General features: G+C 37.3%; 1 pseudogene and 1 gene segment (V, D, J or C); both read left to right on the top strand.

Annotated features, from left to right (window-relative positions):
- The first annotated feature begins 3,596 nt into the window (after window positions 1–3,596).
- Window positions 3,597–7,744, top strand: LOC137200846 (Ig mu chain C region membrane-bound form-like). The segment is given in 5 exon segments: window positions 3,597–3,711; window positions 4,959–5,261; window positions 6,348–6,689; window positions 6,805–7,110; window positions 7,246–7,744. Coding segments are annotated over 5 exon segments (1,344 nt in total).
- Window positions 7,745–10,516: 2,772 nt separating this feature from the next.
- Window positions 10,517–14,004, top strand: LOC137200847 (Ig heavy chain C region-like; annotated as a pseudogene).
- Window positions 14,005–25,436: the final 11,432 nt, after the last annotated feature.

Here is a 25,436-nt window from a genome sequence, read left to right as displayed (position 1 = left end):
ACTATAGGAACCACCAGTAAGCCTGCATTCTGGGAGCGCAGTGTTCTAGTGGGATAATACGGTACTATGAGCTCTTCAAGACATGATGGTGCCTGACCATTAAGGGCTTTGTAAGTTAGGAGAAGGATTAGGAGAAGCTAAAATGGGAGAAATGTGATCTCTTTGTCTAGTTTTAGTCAGTACACATGCAACTGCATTCTGGACCAGCTGGAGAGTCTTTAGAGACTTGTTAGGGCAGCCTGATAATAAGGAATTGCCATAATCCAGCCTAGAAGTAACAAATGCGTAGACTAGTTTTTCTGCATCTTTTTGGGACAGGATGTGCCTGATTTTTGCGATATTATGTAAGTGAAAAAAGACAGTCCTTGAGATTTGATTTATGTGGGAGTTAAAGGACATATCCTAATCAAAGATAACTCCCAGATTCCTTACAGTGGTGCTGGAGGCCAGGGTAATGCCATCCAGAGCAACTATATCATTAGATAATGTGTTTCTAAGGTGTTTAGGGCCAAGCACAATAACTTTTGTTAGTTTTATCTGAGTTTAGTAGTAGAAAATTGCAGGTCATCCAGGTCTTTATGTCCTTAAGGCATGCTTGGAGTTTGTTTAACTGATTGGTTTCATCAGGCTTCATTGATAAATATAACTGGGTATCCTCTCGTCCTGAGAAGTTTGTAATCCCAAGTCGAACTTGCGAAGTCCAAACTAGCAAATACACAAGTCCGAACTTGGTGCACTTGGTTTTGAGAAAGGTCCAGTGAGATACACACACGGGGGACAGACAAGACAAGAGACAACAGTCGGAGAAATAAGCGAGTCACAGAAAAGTAAATTCACATGGCGTGATTTAAAAAGAAAAAAGAAGACAGTGATAACAAAGCTTTTAATCAAGAATGGACAGACTCTTGCACATACATTCTTCCCACAGGCAGTTCATAACCAGTATGTCTCATATATTCTAAACATAGTGATTATTAAAAGCAGAGATATGACACGCCGCTACAAGAAAAGCACAAATCTTTTGAGCAAACATACCCACTCAAATCCGAACTGAAGGCACTGCTAATTTTGTTTAACCTTGTTTGTAGTTCCTTTTATGTCTTTAATTCAGTGGAGCTGAGTGCCAGTCTACTGGGGAGGATAGTCACCCTGGGTGAGGTCCCTTCACTGTTTGCTGTGGTTAAAGACACTGGGACACACAAATGGTTCACATGTTTGCTGTGTGCGTGTGTTTAGGTTGCTGTAACTGCACTTGTGGTGAGTATGTGGTAGCACCCCTCAACACAGCCTGCCACCCCATTTAGCAGTCTCAGCCCATTCTAGTTTTGCTTGTCTTATTTCTTTAAAATACCAGTAGTACACTTAGACTTATAATGGTAAAAGATTTTTATTTTATTTTAAAATAGTTTTGTAATAAAAGAATACTTTTACCACTTCTTAACTCTATATTGTGTTTTACCACTAACTCCTTTGTCTGTCCAGCAACATTTTCCAGTTTCCTCATTTGATTGAATAAAAAAATACGTTTGAACCATGTCTCTGTCCCCTCAGTGAACGAGTCTATGTGCCTTGATTAATTATGAACTCGAGGTTATTGATATTTGGTAATACCCATTTCCCAGTCATACATATTTCCTGGGGTGAAATTCCCCAGATGGCATACTTGGCCTTCTGTCTCATTCACCTATCAAAGTTCTCTCCTCCACACCAGCAAAAAACATTCATTTCAGATGCCAGATCCAAAAAGGAAGCACAAACAGCAAGAAAATTTACCAGCAATCTTTCAGATGTTCCCTGATCACCAGCTAGCAGCTATAATGTAACACAATCACAACATCAAAAAAAATATTTTTTCCAATATCACAATATGGCACATGTATTCAAATTTATGTATAAATGCACTCAGCTGTGCTTCACTGTTATTAGACCAAAGTGATGAACAAACCTTGATTATTCTGTAGTTTTTTATTAGTTTTTTATTGTTGATTTTGTTGAAACATGATATGATATCAATACTATACATTTACACTAATAAAATATAGCAAATTATTGTTCAGTCCTAATGTTGAAAATTATTTATAATTTATTATACAAACTTTTCATGTGTATACAGAGATCACAGATTGTTCAGTCATGAACACTAATTTAAATTCATGATTTCTGATCATGTTTCTTGATGATGACTGATCATGCTTACACATGGCATTTCATTTTATAATAGTATGGCACAATAACATGGTATTGTTGTCTCATAGAAATACAGAATAGTACCATCATAGTAGTGACCAAATTACCATGCCAATCTTTTATGGTGTGACCATGGTATTTTTTGTGAGGGTTCATGTGATTATTTGCCTGGGGAAGAGATGTAGTTGGTCATAACATTGCTAATAAAATTAAAGGGAACTCTGATTTAGTGTGTGTGTATTACTGTATTGCAATGGCATTGATTGATTTTTTTTTAGATAAATTTCACAGCCAGGCCTCAGTTAATGCCAGTAAAAATATGCAGACTTGAAATTAAGCAACAATTATTTTTATATCAAGCTTTATAATAATTTGGTTGAATCAAATTCATCTGCTTGTGTAAACTCCATGTGGCAGGAATTGGAGCTGTCAGGAGGCTTGATAAAGGGGAAGTTTCACTAACCGTTGGCAAACACATGTACATAATTTTACATAACTCAGACCACAGGAAATGACTATCTCAAGGGGAAATGGTTAATAAATCATGCATTGGGAAATGCTTTGTCAATGAAACGTGCACTTTTCTTGGTTTAAACTGTTATTACTGGTATTTGTATTAGAAGCAGATCATAATACATCACTGTGATGACTACTTTGACTACTGGGGAAAAGGGACTCAAGTCACAGTCACTTCTGGTAAGTAATAATCTAATTATTTAGAGTAAAGACGACTCAATATTTGTCTGGTTTATCATTAACTTTATGTTGATATATTTTGTACTTAAACTGGTGTGTATTCTGAAGCGAAAGCAAAGGAAGATCAGGGTAAAGTTTACTGAAAAATTACAATAATCTTTTAGATGATACAAGCTGTAAAGTATTTTTTGTACTAAAGTGCTATTGAAACCTGTCACTGTGACAACTACTTTGACTACTGGGGAAAAGGAACAACAGTGACGGTCACAGCAGGTAAAATAGGAAGTTTTTGTTTACAGAATGAAAATGTAATAATTGCATTGTTTAATATAGCATAATTAGTTTTTGGTGCCATCACTGGCATCTTTAAGGTGCTTGTTTTTGTATGTTGGATGTGTTGGCATATTACACTGCGACAGTCGTTTTGATTACTGGGGAAAAGGCACGATGGTTACAATTACATCAGGTAAGTCAATCCTGTTTTCTTCTTAAATGTGTAGATTTTGATTTAAAAACTGTTTATTTTTTTAAGAAGTCCAGTTGTGATCCTACACACTTAATTCATTTCTAGAATATGTTAAATGCGTCATAAACAGTAGACTCAGTTGAAACTTTGGTGGTGAAAATCATCTTTTGTTTCATCTTCTGAATCCAAATTTGCAAAAGCCGGGGAAAATATGTCAGAGGGTAGATTGTCATGAAATAAGCTTCCATGGAAAGTGTAGTTAGCTGGGAACAGGTTTTTGTATGCAGTGGTTAACAATTTGTTAGACTGTGACAATGCTTTTGACTACTGGGGAAAAGGCACGATGGTCACCGTCACCTCAGGTATGTTCTTTTATTATTTCCGATTGAAGAAAGAAATTCCTAATCACATCATTAAAATATATATAATCATTTTCAGGTGGTCACAACTGTTGGCCAGTGATAAGACAGCCAACAGCATTTTGTAGCCTGACAAAGAACTGATCAAAAGTTTAAAACTCCTGACTGTTAACATAAGACAGTTAACATAAGTCTATCAACTGCTGTATATTTTAGTGTGATTTTAATTGTTTCCTGAATCACATTGTATGACATGAAGTAATGAGATAGTAATGGGTTTTTGTGAGAAGTGTGAATTGACTTACTTTACTGTGACAACTGGGCTTTTGACTACTGGGGAAAAGGCACTATGATAACAGTAACATCAGGTAAAATATGTACCATTTAAAATCTACAGCAGGATGTGTTTCAAACTGTGAAAAGTCATGTTTAAGTTATACTGTAACTTCTCTGTATTGTAAAGCAAAGTGTTTTTAACATGAGAAAAGTCAAAACAGCGATATTCTCAGTAGGATACGATGAAGGATATTTTTGGCAAATTTATATTTTGGTCGTTAAAGTGAATTTTATAACAAAACAGGGTTAATTAAATGTAAAGGTTAACTTTTTACGCATGCCATTAGTAGATGTAGCGTTTTTATACTAACAGTTAAGTAGATTCAGCACTGTGCTACTACGGTGCTTTTGACTACTGGGGAAAGGGTACAACAGTAACTGTTTCATCAGGTAAGAATACTCTTTGATCTCATAAATAATCGCTAAATCGAAACAAAAGAAATATGTTTTTGTGACAAATTGTTCCTACTGGCACTTATAATGTGACTGCAATCAACACGGTCAGTTGATCGGTCGTTTATCCGTTTATCCGATCCGTGCTGCAATTTCAAAATTACAAATAATTATTGTTTTAGATGTTGTTAAAGTTATGCATTGAAAGAGATTTACCTATTCTATATGGAATAACAAAATCACACAAATAATGTTATTTAGGTATGTTAATCTTAGTGCAACATAAAATGTCTAAATAAATGGGATCGGGTGACAAAGGTCCGCGTATGGAGGGAACTTTATATTTTCAATTTCACCATTTAAAAAGGTAATGGTTTTCATGCTGTGCTTTGTTATACGACTGTATCAACTCAATTGTACATCTCTTTGTTGTAACCAGTGCTTGGTGAAAAATAACTGTTATGTTGACATTAAATTTCATTTTGATATGTTAATTACATGTCTGCTTTTCCCCTCTTTAGCCACACCACATGCACCGACTCTGTTTCCCCTGACATCATGTAGCTCTGGGACTGGAGACATGGTCACTCTTGGCTGCCTCGCCACCGAGTTCACACCCAGCTCAGTGACCTACTCATGGACCAAAAGTGGGACTGCCTTGACGGACTTCATCCAGTATCCTCCAGTACAGAAAGACGGATTTTATATGGGAGTCAGTCAAGTCCAAGTGAGGAGACAGGACTGGGAGGCAAAGCCACCTTATAAGTGTACTGTGACACATTCAGAGGGAAGTCCTTCCGTCGACTTTATTCCATCTGAACCACGTAAGACTTATCCCATGTCATATATTATTACAAATTACTTTAAATAGTTGATATAGATATAGAATAGTTGAACTAGAGTTTTTAGCATGACAGTGTTGTTAACATATTTTATAACTGTGCAACAAAAATGTACATGCAGTTTGGGAATAATAACTGATTGATAATGTCATACTGGATTTAATTGAATTTTGCTTTTTTACAAAATCATTTGGTGACCTTATGTCAAATAACTAGTAAATAACTATTCAAGTTACAAAACTCTTGCTGTTATAATAATTTTATAATAAATGTATTTATATAACACAATTCATCCAATAAATGCAGATCCGAGTGCTTTACCAGATAAAATGAAAGACTAAAAGATGAGAAGGAAACTATAATAAAGTTATAAGTCAGTGTTATTGTTGTAGTTTGTCTATAGGCAGTTCATTTCTATTACTTTGCTTTGTTGGTTTTCCTGAGAAACATTATTGGAGAACTGTCAAAATATTAAATAGTGTGACATAATCTCAGATATTTTTAATTGCAGAATCAGTAGGCCTAGCAGGCAAAACAAACAGTGAGGTGGAATAAAAAGGCTGAAGCTTGCTCATGTATATTCAGCTGCTGACTTTCTCTCACCTGTCCAAGAGCAGATTATTGCAAAGTGTTCTGCTTCTGTCCATCTATCTGCATAATAGTTCTTGTTCTTCTTGATCTCTGTCTGCCTTCACGTTCACTGTATGTTGTTAATTAACATTCACTGTTCATAACAAATGTTTAATCTGTGTTTGCTTGCCTGAACAGTCAATGTATATGCAGAAGCGAGCATATACTGTCAAAAGTATGTTATAATTGTTTGTTTTTTTTCCATGGAAATTTCCTTTTGACTCTTTCTGCACACTTGAGTAACAAGTTAAATGTTAATTTGAGGAGAGTAATCAGTATGTTCACGTGTACATGAAAGTTGCATAACATACACTAGTACAGAAAAGTCTATAGATTAAATGGACATTGTAGCAAACTGTTCACCTCTGCTTCTGCATATATGAATATATTATTCCTGGCTTCCACATACATATATTTGTGTATATGTGTGTTTTTCAGCAGTTTTTGAGTTGCCAACTCTTAAAGTGCTGGCCTCCACTGATGATGGAAGCGAGGCTTCCTTCTCCTGCTATGCCAAATATTTCTCACCAGAAGAATATGAGATCAAATGGCTGAAAGATGACGGGGATGTCTTCGACAAAGTATATGAGATCAAAACACCCATTAAGGAAAGCCAGACCACCGATGGAAAGACACTGTACAGTGTAGCAAGTTTTCTCATGGTACCCACCAGTGACTTGAGACCTAATTCCACTAAGTTTACATGTGAGTTTAAGTTGAAAAATGAAAACGCATTTGTGAATTCAACTGTGACCTACGGAGGGTCATGTCCTGAGCCAAGTGAGTATATTTCTTTTTTTTTTTTTAAATGATGTAAATTCAATTTCAATTCTAATGCTTTTGCAGCCATGTTCATTCAATAATTGTTAAATAATTCTTCACTCTACATAACCAGCTGGATGTGAAGTACTAGATGTGGAAGTAGAGATCAAAGGCCCCACAATGACGGACATGTTTGTAGAGAGTAAAGGAACTTTAGTATGTCAAGTCAAGATAAACAAGCCACAGGTCACGAAGGTTTTTTGGGAGGATGAGAATGGAAAGAGCATGATTGAAGAATCAGTCCCCGCTGATGGATTTAAAGGCCTGATTGACGTTCCACTTGACATCACATATGACGAATGGACTGCTGGGATAAAACGTGTCTGCGTTGTTCAACATACAGATCTACAGATAAAGACAGTGTATGAAAGGAGGACTGGTAGGAAAACCACAATTTTATACTAAAATCCTATGTTTGACTCTCATTGTCATTTTGTATATTTGTGTATATGATGTCATACAGTAGGTACTTTTATCTGTGGCGAGAGGCCTAATTGTTTTCTCATGCTTGCAGTAGGACTTGAACAGCATCCTTCGGTGTTCATGCTGGTTCCAGTAGAACAGGCTAATAAAGAAACGGTGACCCTGACTTGCTTTGTGAAAGGCTTCTACCCCAAGGAGGTGTTGGTGTCTTGGCTTGTTGATGATGTGCCAGCAGACTCAAATTACGATATCAGTACCACAAACCCTGTAGAGAGCAATGGATTCTATTCTGTCTATGGCCAGTTAACACTCAGCCTTGACGATTGGAAGGACAGTGACAAGGTGTATAGCTGTGTAGTTTACCATGAATCTCTGAAAAACACAACTAAAGCCATCGTCAGGTCCATGGCGCACGGATCAACTGCCCAAACCAATCTGGTCAACCTCAACATGGAGGTCCATTAGATGTTATTTTGTGTTGCTGTGTCTTCTGCTGTTTGTTGTTTAATGTTTGTTGCTTGTGATATGACATTGTGTTTGTCTTGTTAATGCAGATTTAAAATCAAAATAAAAAAAAAAACACTTTGCAACTGTTGTTGTATGTCACATGCATTTCATGTCTTTATTTGGAACTACATGTTTATTGAATGTGTGCTGTCATAGTGTAATGCATCATAGATTAGGTGAAAATATCAGCATATTTGAGTTTTAAAGCATAGTGACATGACAGTATATCAGTTCATCAGTTATTACACCCTCTGATATTGTATTTACTAGAATAACACCACATACACCCTACCACATTTAGGTAATAATTACATATTTTTAAAAACATGTGTTATATATTCATGTTTATTTGTAGCTAGTTTATTAATATTGTCTCTGTGACTTGTCTTTGTGTACATGTGTTTCCTCTACTGGGTCTTGCACCCTCAACACAAGAGAGATGGTTGTCAAGGTCTGACTCAGTCGCTGTGGTCTCTCAGTCATATTATAACGATACTGATTCTCAAGCCAAGTAATGCATGCCACACCAATAATGGGGTCTTTCAAAAGCAATTCAGGATCTTTTTAGGGCCACTGTAATTAACATAATCAACATTTTAGAGGGACACATTTGACGATTAGGCCTTATGGTACACTCATAATAATGTAATAAGTAATAAGATATATGCCAGAGCTGTTTTTTTTAAATTGTGGTTGTCTTTTTTATACTTGATACTTTTTTATACTTTATAATTGATTGCGTGACTGACTGATTGATTCAATGATTGAATCCACTCTAACCTGTGAGTTTATAGAATATATCATCCTACTAAGAGAAATAGAAGAAATAATAATTGAGATAATGAGGAATTAAATTGTCTCATGAGCTATTGTTGAAAGCTGGGTGTGGATTATCTCAAGTATTAATTGACATATTGCAGTGCATCCAGATGAGGTGAACAACAATGGCAGCTGTCCCACGGAGCCAGATATAGATCAAGAACAAGATGACATGGGGAGTACAGCCATCACTTTCATTCTTCTCTTCCTCATCAGTCTGCTGTTCAGCATTGTAACCACTGCTTTCAAGGTAATTATGAGTTTATATGTTAGAGTTGTGCACAGATTTAACTCAACAAGAGAAAGACAACTGGGTAAATAATTTTATGGAAATAACTCAGATGGGTTGATAGAAGCCACCTTTTGTTGTCATTTTAAAAATGTAATAGTCATTGTAATGTTATCACATCACAACTACCAACTACACCTAAATGTCATAAATCATTATGAATGTTTGACAACATCTTGTTGATGTAATAAATATTTTAATTGTCACTCTTTACCCACTACATCACTCTTTTATTACATTACATTTTAGATTCTTGGAATAATTCTAAAAAGCAAAATCTCAATTATCGGTTATGTATTAATTTACAGGGGTCGGATACAATAACAGCAACGCCTGAACACTTTCATGCATTCAAGCATTACAAACTTAAAATAAAAATCACATTTGTAAAGCATTAAGAGTTTACAGACTATATATAGACTGAATCAACTGTGTAGTAACTAGTGGTATTTTGAGTCATACTTCAACGAAGATTTAACATCGCGAGCCCCTCAGTGACAATGTTTATTTCAGATTTGGGGGCTTTTATACTAAATTGCACTATGTCTTGCAGGTTTTCTTTTTCTTTTTTGTCTTTTTCTTGTGTGTTAAATTCTATCCTTAAATAGTTGTTTTCTCATTAGTTAATTAAACTAAAAAAATAAGTGCAGCAAACTACAACAGAAGCCAGTTGTAACATTTTGTTTGTGCCATGCTTCGATGCATTTATTTTTCAAATCGTCAGGGAAAGAAATGGTGCAATGCTTCATTTAACAATAATTTTCTAAAAAAGTAGACCCAATGATGCATATGAAATCCAAAATAAATATTTAGATTCCAGCTGTAAATGTCCTCCATAAAATGTGAAGAACATCCCTATAAAGAGCTCAGGCCAGATTGAGGATTCATGTTTATGATATTTAATGATGCAGCTTTATTTTAACTAGAGTATACATACATTAGTCATATAATACATTTGTAATAACTACACATTTAAATGGTGACAAGTAGTAAGTATGTGATCGTTTTGATGCAGTGTTACTGATACATATTTCTTTCTTTTCTTTTCAGGTCAAATGAAATGAGGTGAACTTTCTGTAAAAAAAAAAAAAAAAACAACAAAAAAAAAACAATTTTTCTTGCATTGTTTCTTACAATCTTAAAGTACTATGTAAGTAATCTCAATTGTCCTTTTTTCCAATTTAATCACAAAATCTTCTGTCTTTTTGAAAATAAATGTTTAAGTGAAGATAACCATTGATGTTGTTCCTCCAACTTTTGTCTCTCTTAAGAAAATGTTCTTATTATCTCTAGTTTTATTTTTAAACATTCATTACATAATACTCATTACAGTATTATTTCTTCTGTTTGTTTTTTTACTATTTTTTATTGTGTACATTTATCAGTTATGCTTGTCACCTCCCCAGCACCTGGAATCAACAGACCATGTTCAACCCAATATGCAAATTGGGATTTAGTTCTCGAGTCTATTATTAATAGTCTATTATTAATAGATTCGAGAACTAAAACCTTAAGCAATGTCACAAGGAGCCATGTAAAAGCTATGTGATGTGAAGATATGTAAACTGATATGAAACATTTAAATGTGCAATGTGTTTCCCTTACTGGCATAACCACACCTCACACCTGGTGTGTGGGATGCATCGTTGCTCTGTGCCACGTTTCACTTCTGTATTTGGTACTTTTTTGGGACCTGGGTGTTACTCAATGCTTCCGCCTGTTGCTAACCCTAATCACTCTGCCCTGTCATGCTGCAACATACGCACAACAGACTTCCAGCCTTATCTCCACCTGACTTTAAGATACCAAACACTGTAAACGTACAACTCTGCCATCTAGCCTAAATACAAAGATATTACACTCAGAATTGTGACTACAATCTGAAGGTATGTATAATTAAAGAGATCAAATCAGCTAAAAATTTTAAAAATGTCCAACAATGTGGAATAATACATGAAAATAAATAATAATCTCTTTTCTATTTCAGGACAAATTGTCTCTCTAAACATCACATTATACCCTGTTTGGGAAGGCGAATTCAGGACCTCAGCAGTCAAACTTGTTTGCACCATAAGTGAGTTCTTTCCAGACGCACTGAGTGTGACGTGGCAACAGGACAACCGACCCTTAAACACTGGGCCAACCCAAAGGAAGCTGCAGAGTGTGGAGGGAGTGGAGAAGACCGAATAAATCAGAGTGGGAAAAAGGCTCAAATTTTTCATGCAATTCTACGCACAACGACAAAGACTTTACAAAATCCATAAGTATTTGTGAAAGTAAGTATGTACAGCTATTGTCACAGCACACTATGAAAATTGCTGACATATAGTTTTAATTTCAAAAATGTAATAAACTAAATTCAATGAGATTAACATTTTGGCCAAACACATTTTTTTTCTGGCAGTATACGGAAGAGCTCCTCCTTCCATTCATGTGGAGCTTCAAGTCAGTAGAGATGGCAACGTCTAAAGTGAAAGCAAAATGTGAGGTCCACACTGCCTTTGATGCCAACGTGACCTGGCTTATGAATAACAAACCTCTGCCCAATAACCAAGTGATCCAGACCACAAACTCAACTCATATAATCAGCAGTCTGACAGTTTCCATAAGTCAGTGGAAAACAATGAAGCCTCTAAAATGTAAAGCTGAACATGCATGCTTCTTATCCACTGAGAAGACCATAAATGTTCCAGGTAAGAGGACTAGACAAAATATAAATCAGGTGTGTTTTGAGAGTGAAGGATCTAAAAGAGAACATTTGCTTTGTTTCTTGTTATTATCCTCCGGGGCCTCCAGTTACATGTCCATCAGTGGAGATCAGGAGATTTCTCTGTCTCTGAATAAAAATGTCAAAAAGACCATCAGCCTCTGCTCAGGTAAAATTAAAACATATTCCATAATCATATAGATGCATTAATTGTCAAATGAATACATTCACACTATTTCTGAATCATCCTTTAAAGAATCTGAGACATATGTTTCTCTTTACTCATTACTTGATGATTGCATTTCTCCCCCTTTAATGTCTTTTTTCAGTAACTCCACCATCATACCAAATAGTTGGTGTGTATATTTGGGGACCACCAGTCCAGCAGCTTCAGAACAAGGGAAAGGTGACTATCACCTGTCTTCTGGTTGGCCCTCGTCTTAATGATATTCCAAAGTAGGAAAGTAGGTGGGAACAAATATTCTTCGAATGTGTATATGGAGCCACCAGTGAGTCACAGGAATGGGACAGAAACTTTGCAGAGCTTCCTCAATGTGTCAGTAGAGGATTGGCACACATATAAACAAGTGTCTTGTGAGGAAAAGCACAAATGTTCCAACCAGGGCTACGAGGACCATATCAGCAAAAACAGAGGTATTGTTATATGTAAAATGCATGAAGTTGAATCTTTACAGTTCATTTGTGCTGTTTCTGAATTTCTAGAGTTCAGCATATTTTAAGAAGACAAGATTGCATGAGAAACTCAACAGCTAAAAATTATATTCTCTATGATGCTGAATGTGACTAAATGATGAGATTGAAAGAGCCAAAATAGAAATATTTATTGTTGTCTTCTCTTTGTGTTTCTTAAGAGCTACATCCACCAACAGTGAAAATAATACAACCTACTGTCTCTGAGCTGTCTACGTCAGACATCCTCACACTGGTTTGCCTAGTTTCTGGATTTTTCCCATCTAAATTCATAGTGAACTGGGAGAAGGATGGCCATAGACCTCCATCAACTCAGTACACTAACAGCCCTGTATGGAAATTAAATACAGGGAGCAGTTTTTCAATGAGCAGCAGATTAAACACATCTAAAACCAAGGACCAGGAATCGACCTATTCTTGTGTTGTCAGACATGAGTCATCTGTAATGCCTTTAAAAGCACTATAACGGATGGGTATGGTGAGCAGAGACTTAACATTCAGCAAAATTTCAGTCCACTAGTGTTGTTAAAAACATCTTAAGAGTCTGTAATTCTTCCCGGTTTAGTGTTACTAAAAAGCAGTTGTTTTTTTCAAATTCCAAGATTTTTTTCTTACTCTCCTACTTTATAAGTATTCCATGATTTTTCTTCCTCCATGACCATGTATGACTTTATTCTCCAGCCACTGTGACACCCACCCAACCCTCAGCCACCTTGCTTGAGGGCTCTGGTGAACTTAATTGCCTGGTGTTCGGCTTCAGTCCTGCTTCCATTAACATCACTTGGTTCCTTGATGACACCTGGGAGCTGTTGGACTACAGCACCAGCCAACCCCACAGAGGCCAAGACAGAAAGTTCAGCATCCGAAGTCGCCTTCATCTGTCCCAATCCAACTGGTTATCCGGGGTGGTCCACACCTGCAGGGTGACACATACAACCATCATTCTAGCCCTGAATATATCTAAACCAGGTGCCAGTTAGTCCACTGATCCACATCTTTCTTGCACATTCATTTTTCACATACCTAACCACCTATTTCACACATTTGTGAGTCAGTAACAACACTGACAGATCTCATTTTAATTCTGTCACAGAAATCTTGGAGAACTGCGGTTTCTTAGATGACATCATGCATGCCAATGTTAACCAGGACTTAGGAGTGGAAAGCTGGTATATGGCTTTCATGTTCCTCCTGTTTTTCCTCATCTCCATGGTCTATGGTGTCTTGGCTACAATGATCAAGGTGAGATACAGGAGCTGAAGTACTTTTGGTATTTTAAGGTAATCTCACTGTACAGTATGTAATCTCACTTGTATGGTTTTGTTATCTCTGCAATTTTTACTATTGTCATTATTCTAAACTTTATCAATATTGATATTTTTCTGTAGTTTAAATTAAACTTTTTTTTAATATACTTTTATGCAAGAAAAAACTTTCACCAGATCCTGACACATTCCCTGTGGGGTTTTTTTCCCTTTTAGACTAAGTGATGATGACCACAGGACAACTCCAATTTCATGATCTTAATGTGGACTTTTGACAGCACATGGCCGGAATAGCTTTAAAGTCTGGTGAACTCATTTTCATTTTATTGTTTTTTTCTCTCATTTTAGTATATAGAATTTGTTGATACTATATTGATTTCTTTTTATGTTTCAGCTTTATAGTTGGTGTGGCATGTATATGTGTAAGAAAGGAAAAAAATAAATAAATGAAGCTGTAAATTCTGACTTTGAAATATCAATGTCACAAACAAATATTCTATCACTGGATTTGTTCTTGCATTTAGAAAATAAAGATTCAAATATGAACAACAATGTTTGTCATAATTTTCCTCATGGATTAAAATTATATATACTGCTATAAAACTGTATTTATTCTTCAGTGATATACTTGGTACTACAGTATACCCTTTCACAATACCAACACCCCCTGCATTATTCAGATTGTCCACAAGAGGGAGACAAATATCTAAATGCAGCAGTGGTGACCTGCCACCTTTATGTGAAACACTAGATGTGTGGTGATTTGAAGATGCTGACAGGTCTGAACTGGACTTACTGAAGAGTATACAGAGGTACATTCACTTGAAAACACAAACAGAGACTGTTTTTGTATCTCTTCTCCTTTCCATCCATACACAGAGACTCTGTAAATGTGTGCACACTCTGAATTAGAGCTTCGTGTTTGTGTCTGCATTTGTGTACCTTGTGGGTTTAAAGGAATTCATATCTGAGAGGGATGACACTAAGCACATCCAGACTTACTATTGGCTACCTCTGGAGTGATCTGGCACTGTGTGTGCCCCGATTGGCTGGGGACACCATGGCAGACAGCCAAAATCTTAGATGCTTTTGCTAGGATGAAGTCACAGCATGCTGTTGCCAGTCTAAGTGCCAAGAGGCCGGCAATAGGGAAGCAGGGCACCATGCCCAGCATGCTGCCTGAGAGTGTCTCCCTGTCTAACACCCCTATACCCTCCCATCCTTTTATGCCAAGCCCCCCTCCCACTAGGTCCTTGCTTGACCCCATCGGTGTGTCCATATAAACCAGGGACAAGTAATGACTAAACAGCCACAAATACAGGAGAACTACTTTCTCTCTACAACTACTATTAAGGCACCACTGAGCCACAAACTGCCCAGTGGCTACAGTAGAAGGCTGTGGTTTTACTGATGTTGAAGAAAGTCACTCAAGTCCTTGTTCAAAGTTTGCTGTGGTGGAAGTGGTTTAATAGCATTCCGGAAATGCGGTCAGCTTACTGACACAGAGCTGGTCTGATACAGTAGACTGACTCAGAGCAGAGGGGATGGAAACACTTTATACCATAAGATCAAACAAAAGGTAGGGAGGTAGGGCATTTGCATACAGGATCAAGGCAGCGTAGTAAGGGGGGGAACTCTCAAGTAGGTGAAATCAAGGGGGCAAAAACAGGTGGGGTTGCTGCAGGATCAAAAAGGTAAAATCAGCAGGGGTCAAAGGCAGGAAAGACACACAGTTGGCATCTTGTTGATCAAGGAGTTGTTCCCAGACATCACTTGATTATCAAGTCTCTACCCAAATGTGTATTTTCTTCTTCACTGAGCAGCTCCCAACATTGAATGTGTTGAACTAAATATGAAGAATTGCAATGCAGAGATGAGCATGCATGCTTAGTCAGCTTTACCTGATAAGTAAAGATTTGTTCTTATTATCTTATCTAATCTTATCTGGAGCTATCAAGAGAGAGAAGCAGCCTGTTGAATATTCAGCTTTTTCTGGGTTATTCTCTTCAGTTCTGCTGTGTTCCTCCTCCGTTCTCTGGCATCAAGGAGATAAATCTATCCTCCCAAGAGGAGATAGATTTGTGTGTGTGTTCACATGTTGAAAATGTTTTAATAAAAACACTGAACGTGGTGCAACCTCTGTGTGATTGAGGCATGAAAGTCTTCTTCTACTTAAATGACCTCATTGTCATGGCCAGTGAGAATGGTCCATTTTCCAAGCAGCCAGGTTTGTGTTGCCATCAACTGGAAGAAGAGCACCCCCCAGTCACACCAGCAGGCTGAGTATTTGGGAGTCATGCTCGACTTGTTCAGGGTGCGAGTCGTTCTGTTGGAAACCAGACGGACAGCCCTGCAGCAGGCAGTCCTCAGACTGCAGCAGGGAGTGGCAGTGACAGCTTTGACTGTCATGCAGGCATTGGGGCTTATGGCAGCGGGCCATCCAGTTGTTCCACTGGGGCTCCTGCACATGCGCCATCTGCAACAGTGGATCGCCAGCCTGCGCTTAGATCTCAAGAGGCACAAGCACCCCTTGGTGAATGTTCCCCCATCAGTGCTGGAGGACCTGCATTATTAGGGGTCTCCATAGCATCTCTTGGCAGGAACACCGCTGGGTCAAGTGACCTCCTACATTGCAGTGTTCACAGATGTGTCCCCGAAGGGGTGGGGATGCACCAGTCTCGGGAGAGCGATAGGTGATGTGGCCTTCAGGGGAAAAATGACACATCAACCTCCTTGAACTTCAGGTAATGCTCCTGGTTCTCCAACACTTCTTGACTCTGGTCAAGGGGAGACACGTGTTGGTGAGAACAGACAACCACACCACGGTTGCCTACATCAGTCCAATCTGCAGCCCTGTTGATAATGGCCCTGTTGGTGTGGGCCTCAGAACACCTCATGTCTCTGAGAGCCCTCCATATTCCTGGTGTGGAAAAAAGGGGCGCTGACCTCATGTCGAGAGGCAGATTTGGAACCAGTTCAGGAGAGTGGAAGTGGACCAGTTCGTCAGTTGAAACAACACTCGCTGCTCACTCTGGTTCTCCCTGACGCCACAAGACAATCCACCCTTGGGGGTGGACATGTTTGAACATGCGCCATAGCCAAGGAGGCTGATTTAGACCTTTCCCACTCTTTATCTCATTCCCCCACTGCTGGAGAGAGTGAGACAAGAGCAGATGTTGGTCATCCTGATAGCCCTAGACTGCCATTCAGCGCTGTGGTACACAGAGATGACCTAGATGTTGGCGGCCCAGCCCTGGTCCATTCCCCAATTGTGGGGGGCTCTGTCCCAGGAGGCGGCCTCGATAGGCGCGCTGCCCATGTTAGGCCAAACTCTCCAGGCTTGGTAGGGCCAGGCTGCTCGGCCAACGCGCATGGCCACTAATGAGAGCTGGCCTCAACATTTCCCATTGTGATGAAACTGAAAGGAGATCGGCACCGCTTGGCTTTGGGACCAAACTTTGTGGTAAAAACACAGGCCGGTGGTTCATTGCCATGGGGGAGCTGCTGCTGAGGTGGCGACTGTGACATCTCCAGTCAATGATGAAAAAGCCTAGGCTGGAAACAGCACGGCCATGCTGTGTTGTTGTCCCACTAGGAAGAGCCCAGCAGTCAGTGATGGCGGTGGTGGCCAGAGCAGCCTGTAGAGGGTAGCTGTCAGAGAAACAGTTGGAGGAAGAGGAAGTCCGGTTTATAAGCTCCCATAAGTTCAGACAACTTGCTGTCACCGAGTCATTGAAGAGAAAAGAGCTGGCCAGCCCACTCAGCATCAGAAAGTTCAAAGGATTTGAACTGAGCCTTTAGCATTTCAAATTTATCCTCCACCGGAGGGTTTTTGAGGAAGCTCACCACTCTGGTTGTTGTTGAACTCCTGAGGGCTGACACCACATAATAATATTGTGTGGCATCTGCGGTGATCTCCCAAAGCGCAAACTGCGCTTCCGTCTGGGCAAACCAGGCCAAGGCAGACAATTCCCAGAACTCAGACAGCTTTAAGGAGACTGCATTAGTTGCCATGTTCATGAAGAGATGTCTCTGGAGACGTCTAGCAGACTACACAAATACTATTTATAATGAATCGTGAAACAGCTGTTTACAGTAAGTGTCTGTGCACTGCCTTTAACTCATACCAATTAATGTCAAATAAGAAATGGTGTTTTCAGCAAATTATTGCAATATGTAATCATCAGGTGATTTCATCATTGTCAAAAATATATTGTATTTATGTCCAGTTTTTCTAAACGAAGGTGGTATGTAAAATTTGTTGCTGGTTCTCTCAAACATGCATTGTGCGGTGAATGTGAAGCATCTACGTCATTGTTTAATTGCTCCCTCGGCCTTCAAAGGGTCGATCTCATCAAAGTCATCTTGAGTTTTCAGAGTATTGAAACGCAAACATGGTGAAAGGGATTCTCCCAAGGGGAGGTGCCGTAGGGAATTGAACTTAAAATGCACCAAATGAACTGCTCTGCAAAGTATCATGGGGCCTGACCTCACACTCAATATAATGGGGAAGACAAAGCAGTTGGCTTTCTAATGTCCATGGTCCAGCAGTGGATTGCATTTAAGGAATAGAATTGAGGTGATAGGTGAATGTGATGTAAACATCCCAGTACCACTTCAAAGCAATATTCAGAGCAAGTGAATTCCACAATTCATCATGGTCCATTGTACCACAGCAGTCCACTTGTTGATGGTAACACACCTGTGAGCTTGTTTTAGGGACAACAATAATCAACAGAAACCATGAAACTGATGCCTGGCTGGATTCAATTTGAATATTATTAGGCCTTCAGTATGCCCACACATTAGAGGTGGAAATCCTGAATCACTTGGTTGATTCGAATCACTTCGTTCAGTTTAGTTCCAAGATTTGTTGTTACTGACTATGGAGTTTGTTGTATGTTTTTCCTAAACTATGCATCACCATTCAAATGTACATCAGTTCATACAAAAGTACAATAATTGAATCCATCACTGTTAATATGGCCCAAAATTCAGTGGAAACAGTGTATTGTACAGTATATTGCACTGAATATAAAATTCAAAAAACACCCATTCAAAGCAGACAAAATGGACAGAACAGTATAAAAGAAATATCTAAAAATAACAAAAAGCACTAAATCACAATAATAAAAGTCAAGACAAATATTAAGCACACCAGAGAACAAAGTTGGCTGCCAAAACTCACCAGCATCCTTCCAGCTCTCGACAAACAAGGCAACTCAATACCATAGCAGACACCTCAAAATTAGTTTACATTTTATTGGTACTGTATGTTCATCAGTTAATAATTATGTTATTATTGTGTTAATAATTAAGTTTCCCAGTGTGTGATATATATAATCTCCCATGCCTTATCATTTGTCATTACATATCAGTATTCATATCTTATCTCTGATTTTTTCCTGACAGAGGGAAACAGCCACCAAATAACTAGTCCTTAACAAAGTTACAATTGAATAAGTGATGCAATGCCTTCAGTACTCAAAATACTAGTATAGTATTTAGTAGTAAAGAAAATCAAAATAATGTTGTAGAGCATGAAATGCTTTTATGGGCTACAGATAAGGTGAGTTACCCTTCCCAATTCATGATCAGGATAGTGTAATTGGCTTGTAAATGACTTTGTGTCCTGATCCTGCCACAGAATTTCATATGTCACTGATATATGATATTAACTGACATGTGCGGCATCAAATAATAATCAGTCAGACAAAATACAGCAAAGTAAGTTTTTTAAATTGACATTAGTGATGTTTAACCACCCAGTTTATCTAGAGTTATTAATTTACATTACTTTTATGTTAATGTAGCTTGATAGTTTGGATAGCTTGACTGCTGATGCATTCCCACTGTGTATCATTTGTCCACAATTACTGTAATTAACACCATACAGGTTAAAGTTCTGCTTCATGCTCTGTCAGAGAGAGGATGAATTGCAGGGAGAAATGGTGTTGAAAGAAAAACAAGGAGAAAGTAAAGAACTGATTCAAGAAGGAAGAAGGTGCAACTGATTCAAGATTTAATGAAAAAGTTTAAGGAGGAAGCGAAACACATAGAAGCAGTCTAGGTGTCAGGTGAGGAGAGACATGAACAAATTCAACAGGAGGCAGAGAAAACTCTTAAAGTCTAACTTACAACTGTGTCTAGATGAATTACTGTCTGGGTAAAAAGGCACAGTCTGTTATCCAAATATAAACTAAATAACATCCCAACAAACAAAAGTCAAAGCATGAGATTGAATTTGAATACAGTACTAACACTACACAATAATTCAATTGACATGATGTTTTCTTAAGCTGTTTAAAGGTTGTTGACCTCAATAACTGTCAGTAGACTCAGCACTACAATTGACAGAAAGTTTATGTTATTATGAAACATAAAATGCTGATTCATCATTCATCTGAATGATTCATCTATAAGTCAAACTGTTGTCTTGATTTGGCTTTAAGTTTGAGCAAATTAATTCCCCATGAGTCAGTTTTGTTATTTTGTTATTGTACAAACATTAATCTATATTAAGAAGCATATAAACAGTGTGAGAATCGAGATTTGTTTTTAAGATAGAGACTGATTTGTCCATCTATCCATCCATGAGGCCTCACAGCCACAATAGACTGTCTGTAGTAAGGTTTACCCAAGCTTTCATTTACCACTACAGCCCTGGGCAGGTTGTAAGAGGAAACACAGTGAATGATTACTTTCTACTTTTTAAATGGGTTTTAATGTTTCCTTTATAGTTTCAGCTCTATGGTTTATATATATATTATGACATACAGGGGCTCTATTTGGGTGACCACTGTCTACTGGCAGTGGGGACACACAGTTTGTCCTGGGATGTTGTACAATGAAGTTGTTACAACTACGTGAGTCACTGAAAATGAGAAATGCACAACATGTAAATTCTTCATATTAATTTATCAGCTGGAAATGAGTGTATATAGTGCCCCCTTCCTGCATCAATTTCTCACTGCAGTATTTGATCATCTATTAGATTAAAAACACATTTTAGAACATAACATTGGCCAGACAGGCTGGCAGTGATGTTCACAAGATTGTGCACCGTAACATCAGATTGGCATCTTCTATATTTGAAATGTGGAGGATTATTAAATGATGTAAAACAACTGAATGTACAGTAATTGTTGAAAGATAAATGCTGACCTCTTGTGGATATGTACAGACATGCTCAGACACAAATATGCAGACCAAAACTACTCAGCTATTTAGAGTATGCATAATTTGGACAATATTAAATCATTCCCATCTCTAACAGTGCATTGTAGGAAAAAGAATTTTGGTGTGCAGTTACATCCGATTCACATTTACACAAAATTTATGTGTATGTGTAACTGTAGTGGCCAGCCTGTCAGCCAGTAGGACATTCCTTCTGTTACTGCAGACTGTGCGTTTGTGAGCTGTCATTACCAGAGGATCAAGGGCTAAATGTACTGACTGCACTGACTTAGAAAGACCAGCAGAGGCTGACATTTGTACAACAGTAATTTAGGAGCAGTCCTGGATTTTGCTGTTTCACTGTATTGTAGTATATGTTTATAGTAAGTTTAGGTTTATTGAGGGTTTTAAGGGTAGTTCCGATTGTACACAAAGACTTGCGGAATTATTTTCAAGCCTGATGACAGAAAAAGCTAAAAACTTAATCATAACTTCATTTCTGAAAGGTATTATGCAGAATTATGCCAAGACAGTTGATAGCTGTTCTTGACTCATATGAGGCAACTTTACTCTGAGGCTTAAATTTAGTTTCATACATTTAATATTCATTGACAAACATCTCCAATTACACTCTGCTACATTCTCTGACGGACAGAAATAAAATCATTCGTACAAATTTAGTTTAGTTTTGGGATTTTCTTGAAAGTGTAATTGCGTTACAACTGCATCGCAAAATATTTGTAAAAACCACAAGACTTTCAAAAATATAGCAAAGAGCAGAAGAAGCTCTGTCATGTGGAGTAGCAGGAATGGACCCAAATGCAGAGACCGACATGCAGAGTTGACGAAAACCTTCTTTATTCTTGCAATGGTCAGGACAGAACAGGGCAAAACAGAACCAAACAGAACAAATGATCCAACAAGGCCCAGCTGAAAACCAGACCTTAAATACAAACTAAACTAATCAGACAACGAGGAACAGGTGACAAGACACAGGGGCAGACTGGGAGCTGATAGGCTGAGAAGACACTGAGAGCAGGGCAGCGCTAATAAGGACAAATGCACGGCAGGTGCAAGGAGGAGTACATGAACATAGGAGGAGTGAAGGAACACACAAGGGAAACAGAAAACCAAAACCCAGAAAACACAATAATCTAAATCACAACCCAGCATAAATCAAACCATCCCAGAATTACATAAACTTAAGTACACAACACTACAAGCTAACTAATAATGCAGTCCTCTAAACCCACCGCCAAAATCTTAACAAGCAAAACCATATGACCAGAAGGACTTGACAACAGAAGTGTAACACAGGAAACCCCAAGGAACACAAAAACACAGAGTCCAAAGAACAAACAGAAAGTCCAGGCAGGATGTGACAAGCCCTTCCTGAATACAATGGATTGTTTTACAAGATGGTCTATTGTATGAACTAGAAGGGATTGCATAAAAGAAAACTACTGACAAAGTTCATCATTTTTGTTTTTTATTGCAGCTTTACCTTAAAACTAATGCACCTTTTGTTCACTCTTTGTAATTAACATATAATACACTTGTAATGACTACATTAAATTGCAACTCAAATACCAACCTACTGTATGTTGAATTACTTTTTATTAAGTGCAATTAAATACAACTTGATTAAAATTCACTTTAAGTTCATTCAAATAGTGTAGTACCACAATGAATTCAAAGTACACTACTATTGTATTTATTTACATTATACTTAGTAAAACAGATATTTGTATTACACACATTGGTATTGTCTCTCAAGAGTATTTAAAGAAAGCTATGTAAAATTGTATTAAATACATTTTCACATGTATTCTATAAAGCCCACTTCAGAATACTGCATCCCACTGTATTTAAAGCATACTTTTATGTAAAATGATTTAAGTGTGCTTAAAGGAACTTTACTTGTTTTACAGTTTTTACAGTATAAAGGTACTGCATATGAATGTACATATAAGAGTATTTAAATACAGCTAGATTAAAGTACGCTTTAAGACATTGCATGAAAACATAAAGTAAATACACTTTTAATTTTAAATTTAAATTTAATACAAAAAAGCAATAATGTGCTTTAAATGCACTTATTTAAAGTATACTTAAGTGTAATTTTTATTTTTACTAGGGAAAAGTTGAGGACAAGTCAACTCTGGTCACAATGGAAGGCCTGTGGGTGTGTGCCTGATATGAGCACAAACACAACTTTTTTCTTGTTTTATTGTTTTTTTATTGTTGAAGCCAGACCATTGTCCTTCTGCTTGTTGTACGGATGCAGATGCTAGGTAGACTCTTGTTTTAGCCTTCCTCCAGTACAAACTGTACTTCCGTCAGCCCCTGGCAGGGAATATCACCACCTGCTGGTGTAGCTAGTAACCACACATCACATTTGTGGATTTTTTCTACAGATCAACAGGAGGGAAGTAAAAAATGTCATGTGGCCCATAAACTGACAGGAAGCATTCCACAAATATGCAAAACCCATTTCACATGTACAAATGGACCCACAAATGTGTAAATATGACTTTACATGTATTTTTGTGGTGAAACCATTTACATTTGTAAAACCTATATCATGTTTTTTTGTGAAATTAAAATACATGTTTACAGAATATGCATATTTCCAAATCACTCTGTATTTTTGTGGATATGACTTTACACAACACAAATAAAAAAGTACATGTTTGTGGATAGTGAAATATTTGTGGATCATGGTACACATTTGTGGATTCTCCTCTGTGAGTGACAACTATTAGAGTCCAATAAAAACTTCCATACTCTCTATTAATCAATCAATCATCAAACCAGGTTTTACATCAAACAGTACTCAGAAACATGTTCTTAGTCCCACAGATCAGTGCTGCATCAAACCAAAGGCAAATGGAGTATTAATGAACTAACAGATTATTCAACAGTACAGTGCCACACAACTGAAACTTACACCAAAAGCTAGGGGCAAAGGGTTCTATGCAAAAATCGTCCATCTACTGTCTAGTTCATTCCTGTTGCGGCCTTATCTTAATCAATCAAAATATGAACGTGAACATGACCCGTTACTTACCACGATTGACATTTTCTGCCTCACAATAATATGGTGCTTTTCAATAATTGTTTGGCATACCCTCATTTATAACTCCCTGAACACTTAGCACCATATATATTCTATATTATATATTGTCCGCAGTCCAGGAGTTGATTGCACTTCCTTAAATTTAACTACAGCACTATCAGATATACATCTAGAGAAGACATTTTTGTGTTTTATGGCGTATAGTCCAGTAATAGGAATTCAAAAGTTATTAAGTAATGGTCTGATAAAATAGGATTTTGTGGAAAAACTATTAAATGTTCAATTTCGATGCTATATTTCAGAACAAGGTCAAGGGTGTGGTTAAGACACTGAGTAGGTTTATTTACACTCTGAGAGAAGCCATTGAGTCTGATAATGAGATAAACGCAGGGGTAAGACTATCATTTTCGACATCCACATGAATATTAAAGTCACCTAATATAATTACTTAGGAGAACGGGCCAAGAGGACGGTACACTATAATCAGCCAGGTTTCAGTAAGACAAAATAAATCAATATGATAATCTGATATAAAATTATTTTTTAATATGGCTTTACAGACAGAGATCTAATGTTTAAGAGTCCACATTTAATCATGTTGTATTTTGTTGTATTATTGCAGTTCTGGTGTAAGGCTGCATCACCTAGTTGTATCTTGTGTCAAAACCTTAAGACATGATGTTGTCTAGTCTTCAGTGGAAATATCCTTATGAATCCAACTTCCAAGCTGAGATTTTGGCAGAACCAGATGTTAAACCTCTATCTTTGCGGTTTTTGTTCTTGTTGTTGTTTTTGTTTTGTTTTTTTCAAATATGAAAGAGAGGGCCTTTCCAATGATTTATTTTGTGCAGAATAAATAAAGCTCATTATTTGCAAATATTTAAAGAAGTGTTTTGGAATGGTATAGCCTAATTTGCTGTGATTTACTCAAAGCTCATAAATGCATAGTCTCTGTATAGATCTCTTCTTGGTTTTTTTTACCATTAAGGTTACATCTAATGTTCCCACTTTGAATGAAATATTGCCTCAAATTGATCTAAAACAAGATAGCACATTACTTACTGTATATTCATGTTCATACCATTTATTTATTATGTTAATCACATTGGGTTGGCTGTGTTTTGGCTCTGTTAAGGTATATTTAGGCACAGCCAAGTACAGATATACTGTAAGTGCAATAGTAACTGAGCACAATGTGATTAAAGATTCCTCCATGAAAAATCAATATAACATTATAGTTCTCAACTATGCTAACCAATAGTCCAGCTGGAGATTCGTAATATAGTGAGATGACGTCTGTGATGCCTTTTATTCCATAAAAAATGCTTAAATATTCTGTTTGGGGACTAAAGGGAATACTTTGAAATAAATATAAAAAATTATATTCATTTTTAATCTATTTAAGCTGCCAATTAGAGAGATGGGTAAAGACATCCTTAGATTTCAGCACTGATTCAATTTCAGAGTTCAATGCTGTCATTTCATCTAACTGAGGAGCAATTTTGATACCCAGATAAGTTCAATTCTCAGAAGTCTGAAGATTTTAACTCTCTTTTTCATTCATTAACATAATTGATGAATTTGAGGAAATACTGAGATAGTTTTCCAAACAAATCAGTAATATTTAATTAAATTTGCATTGAAATATCACATTTTTCTTAAAAAAACAAGATAGCAAAAGGAGCTATTTTATGTTTTTACTTACAATTTTAATTTTGATTCCACTCAT

Source organism: Thunnus thynnus, chromosome 17 (genome assembly GCF_963924715.1).
Source record: "Thunnus thynnus chromosome 17, fThuThy2.1, whole genome shotgun sequence".
Lineage (NCBI taxonomy): Eukaryota > Metazoa > Chordata > Actinopteri > Scombriformes > Scombridae > Thunnus > Thunnus thynnus.
This window is presented reverse-complemented; position numbering and strand designations above follow the sequence as displayed.